General features: G+C 28.0%; 1 protein-coding gene across 1 annotated transcript in view; it reads left to right on the top strand.

Moving 5' to 3' along the window:
• Positions 1-1,513: 1,513 nt before the first annotated feature.
• LOC106685897 (dual 3',5'-cyclic-AMP and -GMP phosphodiesterase 11A) overlaps positions 1,514-9,302 on the top strand; it is a gene marked incomplete at its 5' end in the record, with an annotated part of 110,559 nt that continues 102,770 nt past the window's right edge. The window contains 2 exon segments of the mRNA XM_067046612.1: positions 1,514-1,678; positions 2,965-3,054. Coding sequence (XP_066902713.1) covers positions 1,514-1,678; positions 2,965-3,054 — 255 coding nt within the window.

Below are 9,302 nucleotides of genomic sequence, written 5' to 3'. Positions count from 1 at the left end.
ACAGCCTTTTTATGGATCGGATTTATTAGGAGTTACTGATTTATCGAAACGGAACACCCTAAGAATTTATTTTGAAACTCCAATGGAAAAAAAATATTGTTTTCGAAAGAGTATGATTCTCCTATTGTTATTTTACTCGGATTGGGGACCTATGAGTTTTCTCTACTGACGCTAACAGCTTTGATGATTGCCATGAAGTTGGTATCCTTTGGCTGAGATCTTACCCTTGCACTGCCACCTTGGCTTGATGTCATTATATATAGCTTAGAGGTTGCACATGGCCAGCTGACCTTATCAAGGGGCTTAGGTGATCCTTCTTCCAAAATTTAATTACTTCAAGTCATTTCACGAATTAGTAACGAAAAAAATTAAATTAACATTAGTTATAAAACAAAATTACGTTAAATCAACTGGTTTTGACATTCACTATTAATTGAGGCGTGAATATGTAAAAGGAGTTTCATCCTAAGGTAAAATGTTTTTAGGAAAACCAAAATATTATTCAGGAATTTGTTTTTTTTAACTATTAGGATTTGATTAGTAGTTTTCACATTACCTAAGAAATAGGTTTGTAAAGTATCGTTAAACTATTCCGAATATTGAATTTCAAGAAAAAATTTAAAATTCTCGATATTTAAAGGAAAAATTGAAAAAAAAAAATTTAGTACGGTTAAAAATCCATGAAACTAAAAATAAATATTATTTTATTTATTAAACATAAATGTCAAATAATTATTCGAAAAAAAAATAATCATAATAAAACCAAATTTAAATTAATTTTCCTTTAATTATAAAAATTGCCAAAAAGTATTTTTATTTTTGTATTGTTGAATAATTCTTTTAAGTTTATTTCCTAGTCATAGAAAAATGATCTTCACAATTATATGACCAATATTTATTTTTCATTTTTCATATAAATGTTTTATAATAATTGATAATAATGTTTGGCAAATGAATTAAAATTGTTTTGAGTTTTTTTTTTCTGGTTATTAAATTAGTTTTCAATTTTGTTATTTAAAATAGCTGAACAACGTTTTACAAATATAATGTACTATAGATACTAGCCAATAATTGTTTGAAAAGAAAATCTTCGCTTGATTAATGCATAATTTTTGGGTTTCATAAAAACATTTTATCGTTTGGAATGAAACTCTCAAATCCTTTAATTTCTATTCTTTCTCTTGTATTCCTGATGATCCTCCAAGATGCTTAAGAAGATAATTATCTCGAGACCTTTTAAGAGATGTTATTAGAATCGATACTTTCTTCATAAATATTCATAACATTATTCCTTAATTAAATATTCTTTTATTTTTAGTTTAAATATAGTTTTAAATTTTAAAAAAATTAAATTTATCTATATCTCCTCGACTCAACTCATCTGTGCGGTTAGGATATTATCTTTGTAGCGTTATATTATTTATTATTATATAATAAAATCGTAATATTATTATCATAATTATTTTTACTTTTAGACAAAAAAATAACAAAACAATAAATCTTTCTGCCGTAGGACCCCAGATTTGACGATGAAGTTGACAGGATAATGGGATATCACACTGAATCACTTCTGTGCATGGCTGTCCGCAATTCCCATGACGAGATCATCGCTGTTGCTCAAGTCATCAACAAGAACCCAGATAAAGATGGGGGACACTTTACCAATAAGGATGAAAAGGTTTTTAATATTTTGTTTACCTAGCTTTTCTCATCTTTAAATTATTACAGCATGTAGTTTATATTATATATTACAATGTATAATAAATTCAACACATGGTTTATTATAGTATACTTTAGCTCCTTCATAGTAAATTATAATTTTTTTTAAATTTTATTCTAGCAGATAGCTCTTAATTTTAACTTTATGATTCACTGAGTCTATAATTTTATCACTGATATTTTGGGACCATTTTGTTAGTTAATAAAACTGCCACAGTATGGAGCGATGAAGCACAGTTGGGCAAAACTTAAGACTCAAAATACTTTTAAGATTATTTCAAACTATTTCAAGTATTTGAAATAAAATTATTTCAAATACAAACTACATTCATTTATTTTGTATACTTGGGTAAAAATTAGTTTATGTTTTTGAAATACTTATCTAATAAGTATTTTGTACTTTGAACAATTATGGAAAAACGTATATGTAAACATTGCTCTTTGAAGTAATTTTTATTTTTTTAAACAGATTAAAAGATCTTGCAGTTAATAGGCTCTTTTCTACTATCATGTTATGAACTGTATTATATATGCGATTAGGACAAAATTTACTGTAGTGGCGATAATATAGAACTTTGTCTACCGTAATAGCTTACAGTTCATATCTCGGCAATGAAATTACTATCACGTTAGGTCCTATTTACAAGATGATACAGTCATGGCAGTATTGGGACCTATACTGTGACAGATATTATCATCAGAGCATTTACTATCAAGACAGTATAGTACCTCTATTAGGCTTGGTAGCTGCCAGAAATTTTCAGGGCAGTAAACGGGGGATACTGTCACGTTAAGAGCCTTTCATTTGATTGAAATGTTTATATTTATTTTTTAATCTTTAAACGACTGTTGGTTTATGATTGAGGACTGACCTTTATTTGGTTAAAATCTGATTGGTTTAAACAAAATTACTTTTTAAGAATGATTGTAAAAATTTATTATAAGTTTTAACAGATAAAAATTAAAAGTTACATATTTAAGGAAATTTTAAAATACAAAAATTTTCTTTTTAAAAAAACAACATGTGTGTTTTAAAAATATTTTTACATAAAATTAGTTAAACAAAGCATTCAAAAATTGCCGAAGAAACAAATTGTATAGTATTGCTTACTCCTGACTAATTGCTTAGGATCTGACATTTCATATTTTAATTATAAATTACTAGGACCTGACTTTTTTATTGCTAACTGTTTTATTGTTATTGCCTTTCTTAATATATTATTATTTTTTTATTTAATTTTACAGCTTTTTGAAACATATCTGCAGTTCGTCGGCATCGCTCTGACGAACGCACAGATCGTCGAAACGTCTAGGCAAGAATATGAAAGGAATAGGGTGAGAGTCTATTTATAATTGTTCATGGATGTTTCAATTTAGAAAACATATATTTGTAATTCATCAATTATAATAAGCAATGAAATAATTTATCATTTAAAAGATTAGTCAAAGAAATAACATGCTCATTAGAAGGAAGAGATTGGATGAAACTTCAGTTTTCATATTATGAAGAAGGTTCATTGGAATTTAGATGTTTGTAATAATTAAGTTGTTTGGTTCTAAAATATAAAGAAATATTATTTATTATCTTTTTACTTAAGAAAAAAAAATTTAATTTTTTTATTTGAAAATATACTTTCAATAATATAAATAAATTTTCTGTCAGTCCCAAGCACACCTTACCAATTTGTCGTTCGATTTTTTTTTTTTTTTTTTATTTGGAACTTTTTTTATTTCGTTCTTCATCGAATCGAAGGCAGTGATGGAATAGCTGTCTGCAGTAATCTCCCGGCCTCAAACCCTGCATCAACATCCATTCTAATTTCAATAGTCATTTGTCATGAAACTTTTAAACAGTAATTTGGGAGGTTTTTGTTTTCGAGTGCCAAAAGTTAACTTACATATGGTCAGCAAAACAGTGAAACAAGGTAACGGTTATATCCAAACTCTTCACACCGAAGGCGATTAAAAAAATAAAATATCATCATATTGAGTTTTTAATTTATTTATTCAAAATATTTATTTTTTATGACCAACCAGTAATATACTATCAGGTAAAAAAAAACATTGACAACTAATTTTTGTCCATGACATTATTGCCAAAATAAAATAACTCTTAATTAAAACTTTTTGGATCGGTCCTGCTGACTGTATGCGATCAATTGGTGAAATATATTTATAAGATATTACTTTTTGGGTGTTTAGTTTTAAACGTTTTCTACTTTTTCTTATTATTACCGACATGTTTACTTTAAGGTATCAAAAATACCGATTTTGACAGGGTTAATTTTATCAATTTGGTGCGTAAAAGTCGCTTACATTTCAACTTTTATATAACATATAACAGATCTAAGCAAGTACATTAGTTATACGTTTAATTATTTATTTGTTTAAAGAACCGTTATTAAGCTCATAGAAAACGTGGGTGCCAACATCCCTCAAAGTTAGCGTAGATGGTATCCATGGTTGATCTATCTCATCAGCATTATTGACAGCAACTGTGTTTATAAATGTGTACTATATTTTATTTTAGCTTGATCAAATTTTTTAAAGTAAGTTGAAAAAATCGATTGCAAGAATTGACTATCCGGCAGAAGTGAAACTCAATCAAATTATTTAAAATGAATATCTCTAAAATTTATCATTTGTTGTTTTCTGTTGAAAATCTAAAACTGGACAATAATAGTAAACAGGCATAAAAAGCAACTCGACTTTAGATTACCTAAGATTGAATTTAAATCTTAACACTTCAGATCATGCTTTATAAATTATATGAACCAACTGTCAGTGAAACTAGATAAATTAAATCCTTGAAACGTATTATTTAGCATGAATTCCTCAAGGTTGTATTTTTTATAACTTATGTGTTTTTTTTTTCGTTGTTTTTTTTAAATAAAAAAATATCTTAATTGGAATTTTTCTTCTGTTTAAAACATTTATCTCATTTTCCAAATTGTTTAGGCTTCTTCAGTGCGAAATATTCCCTTTCGAAACCAAATACTGTACGAGATCAGTTATTAATTTTACAAACAGAAATAATAATTTGAAATTATAATGAGATTAGTTCCATCAACCGAAGCAGCCAATGGAATCAATGGTTCATCAGTGATGAATTAATAAATTCAGAAACTTCATCCTTCCCTGGGCCTCTATCCTTAACCTCTTGTTGAATACACGTTGAATTGGAAAATATTTTCTATCATCTAGATGGATAGTTCTGCTAGGAATTACAAAGTCTGATCACTACACGCCTTGGGTTATGCCTGTGTATTTTTTAATTACTTTTCGGAGTCTTGCAGATCAAAATTTCAATTAATTATTTTTAGCTCAGATTTCGAATCTATAAGTCGGGAAATTTTATCTTGTATTGAAGCTTTTTTAAAGTGATTACTAGATGCGATTATAAACAAATCATCTGTAATATTTCTGATTTCCAAATTTTCTGAGTAGTAAATTCTGAAAATATAGCGCAACACAAACCTTTTTTAATATTATTGTCTATATATATATAGTTCGATTTGGACAGGTAGGACAATGTTTATGTTTATGGTAATAATTTCTATTCATCTAACAGAGACCCATCCAACAATAAAATATTTAAAGAAGATATTGAAAAATTATTTTGATAAACTTCCTTCAATTTATGAAAATTGTGCAAAAACCTGTACAATTTTTTAAGAATTCCGTTTAAAAATATTTTTTAACCGTAATAAATAATAGTCATTTTGCTGACACAGATACAATAGGTATCACTTCTTAAGTATTGACGTGTATTTTGTACATAATGGAATGTTCAGAAGTTTCCATGAATCACTAGCTATCAGCTGTTAGGAATTGGAATGAATCCATAGTAAGACGATGGTTCTAAAGACACACATTTAGACTTGTTAAGCAGTCTGCAGTTAAGCAATCAGTTTCTTCCTTCTTTAACTCACATATGATTCAAGTTTTACAAAGATCATTAATTCATTATGGAGTGAGATATTTTTTCAAAAGACATGCAATCAATAATGCATGTTTTCCAGTAACATACCAGGTACTTCCATTGTTGCATGTTGTTTCCATCTATCTAGGAAAAAAGGGATTTTAACCACTCGGGTGGAAATAATACACCAATAGGTTGTTCCATTCCACCTATGGTCACCAGTAGATCCTGAATACTTGCATAATGTACAGTCTGGAAAGCCTCCATCCACTCCTCACGTTGCGTGGTAATTGATCATTTCTCATTGTCGGTGGTACATCTTGTCTTCCGAGAAACTTTACACTATGATTCATGACATTACCGTATTCATTGGAAAATTGCATGAATTTTTAAGTATTCTCAGGATTCAGACGTACCATCTTCGCCTTTCTTTATACAGGACCCCAATGGTTTGTATTTCATAATTGAATTTCAACATACGGATTGTACTTCAATTCATTATGCATCGTGATTAAACATGGCATAAATCATAGTTTCTAGAGAAATAAATCATTGTTTGATTCGGTCTTTTAAATAATAATAAATCGTGTTGGAAATATTTATATTTTTTTCTTACCTAAAACTCACAGTTTCTTAAATTCTGTTGTTTTGTTTCTTGGTAACTCAATCACAAATTTTAATAGCTAAAGAACGGGAATTAAAGAAATCAGCATGATATTTCACCAAATTTTGTGATGTTTGTAATAGTAAGTCATGTTATTGACAAAGGTTAAATAATAATTAAGTATAAATTTTGATTAAATAATTGTTCCTTTAAGAGGGCACATGAAGCATTTATGCTATGCTTGATCAACTTCGTACTAAAAGGACTTCAAACTTGTTACGTATTCAGTTCTTGTTTTACTTTGAAATTAGTTTTAGAAATTTCAATCATCAGAATACAAATTAATCAGGTGCTATAATTTAATTAAACGTTTTTTTGAAAATTATTATATTATATTTATTACTGATAAAGGGAAGAAACATGACTAGCATATTTTTTTACAATAAAAGAAAAGAGGTAAAATTATTCTTATATCCATAGTAAAAATATTATAAAATTAGTTCCATAATTAGATTTCGCTATATGCTTATCTTTTATAATTTTTCTTCTTATCAAAACGCGTCAGTGTTCTTATTATATAAATGTGATAAATGGTTGGATATATTTTTCGTATCATCTGTTATCAGTGATCTTAAAGGCGAAATTGAATAAAAATTTCAATAAAATGAAAAAATACTTCAAGCAAGGAATAAGACAGTCGATTTTTGTAAAATTCAAACACAGGTAGTATTACTTTTCTTTGTATTTCACATCCTAAGTGACTGATTCACTACTCGATATTTCTAACGTCCGAAGTTTCAATAGTTGGACTGTAATTATTTTAAAGAGTGGTATACACTGCATCGGGCCAAACCAATAGACATAATAGATCCACCAGCAATATGTGTTCGACGGATCTCACTTACTGAGAACTTTTGTTTAAATTCATCTTTATCTGATGTTTTTTCTAATAAAAAAATCGTTATGAATTATGCCCCTTTTATAAAATATATAAACAAAGGTTCTATTACAAAATTTTGTTTGTTTTAATTACTATTAAAGAAAAATAATGATAATAGTAATACAATTTGTCATAATAATAAAAAATAATGTAATTTAGTCATTTTTATGACTTGAATCAAGGACGTTCCAATGAGATTATCACATAATGAGACATAAGTAAAAAGAAAAGTTGTGAGTTTCTATCGAAATATTTCAAGGAATAGAATAAATTAAATATGTCCTTAAAATTTATCTGGATTTTAATAAAATATTTCACTGTGACTAAAACGCCTTTACCTAGCGTGATGTATTATCGATTTCAGTTTAATTTGATCCCCGTCGTTTTCCAAATCTCCAAAGTTGTACGCTGAGTTTCTCTACACTTCTCTATACTTTCCTTAATATAAAACTTTTTCCTCCTCAAGCGAACTTTTTTTTCGAACTGAATCTTTCCCTATTGAGAGGAAAATCCTCGTCTCACATGTTGATACCAAATACAGTATTTTGTTACAAAATATTGAAAATAAGTACCTGTCGGGTTTTCAATTCGATATTATCAGAAGCCTCATTATGTCTTTTATAATTTTAGAACTGCAGTAATTTTCGTTTTATCTACATCCGACTGTTGTCTGTCTTTAATATATTTTTTTTCAACAAAAAGTATAATAAATTTATCATGCAGTTATTTATTTATATTCATAACGTCTATATCAATTTTCTTTTTTTACCTCGAAAGTATAACTGTTGATTGGATTAATTTAGGGTAAATCTTGGCTTTTATGTGAATTTAACTATTTGTACTAATAAATATATATAATTTTATGTAATGATGTTATGAAAATGTTAAACAATATTTATGCAGTTCCTAAAATTTTACACTACAATAAATTATTTTTATCGTTAAATCAATCAGTTGTGTGGCAGATAATTATATTCTGTTATACGGTAGCAGTTTCAAACCCGTATCTTGTGTCTGGAGCGCTGCTGTGGTCAATTCAGCTAATACACTGGGTACACTTATTCGGGAAATTCCTGACGGTTTTGCGTTATCTTGAAAAAATCATCTCCTTGTCTAAACGTTGTTCTAGAAAGAGTGCTTCCTTACAAAGTACTTAACCCATGACCCTCCATTGGTCGCAGCGGTTCACATTACTGTTATCTCACAGGTTCTCGGTCTAACTATTATGCTTATGCTACAAACATTTATCATTGATGTTTATGCTGCATATGAATTACTGATTGTCAGGCGACCAGTCAAATAAAATTATATCCTGTATAATTCCTTTAATAATATTTGTTTACATTAATATGTCTGAAGATAATGGATATGAGGATTGTGATGGTCTGTGATTCAATTTTTATTTTCTGTAAACATATTCATAACATTATAAAATATTCATAAAACTGTGCATAATTGTTTTGTTTAGTGATAAGAAATTAAAGAAGAACAAAAAATAAATCATTTTTTTTGTTATAAATTATCAAAAGATTGCGCAGTGCACCAGTTTAATACTGGCTTCGGAGGACTTGCATTTGTTTCATGGTCGTCCCAGGTAATTAATGTTACCTTCTCTCTATATTAGGTTGGCAACCTGTGGAAAAACCCGACCTCCTCTCTTTTACCTACCTACTTAGTGGATAAAAAGGTGATGAATCCAATTAGCAAAAATAAATTTATCAGTAAATTCCTATAAAATTAGGCACTTAACCTTAGAATTTAAAAAACTATTTGTATGTTTTAAAATTTTTTAGCAAAATAAAAATGGGGCCATCTTTTTTTTTTTCAAATTCTAAAATTAATATGAAGCTTTGCGATTACTTAGTGTTATCACAGTTTTTTTAAAAAAGAAAGAAATATGACTACTTTTAGAGGAAATTTAATGCATTATAATTTTTTATAGAACTCATTTTCTCAAATCCAATCATTTTCTTCGTATAAGTCATGGATAAATTTAATAAATAAATAAATGATGGATTGATTGGTATGCTGTGTAATGTAGCAATCCAATGTATTTGAGCAGTATTGCTAAATAAAACATTTCTCTCTAACGGTGTTTTTGTATCATACACCTCAAT

The sequence above is a fragment of the Halyomorpha halys genome, unplaced genomic scaffold (genome assembly GCF_000696795.3).
Source record: "Halyomorpha halys isolate HHAL.00 unplaced genomic scaffold, Hhal_1.1 Scaffold752.1, whole genome shotgun sequence".
NCBI lineage: Eukaryota > Metazoa > Arthropoda > Insecta > Hemiptera > Pentatomidae > Halyomorpha > Halyomorpha halys.
This window is presented reverse-complemented; position numbering and strand designations above follow the sequence as displayed.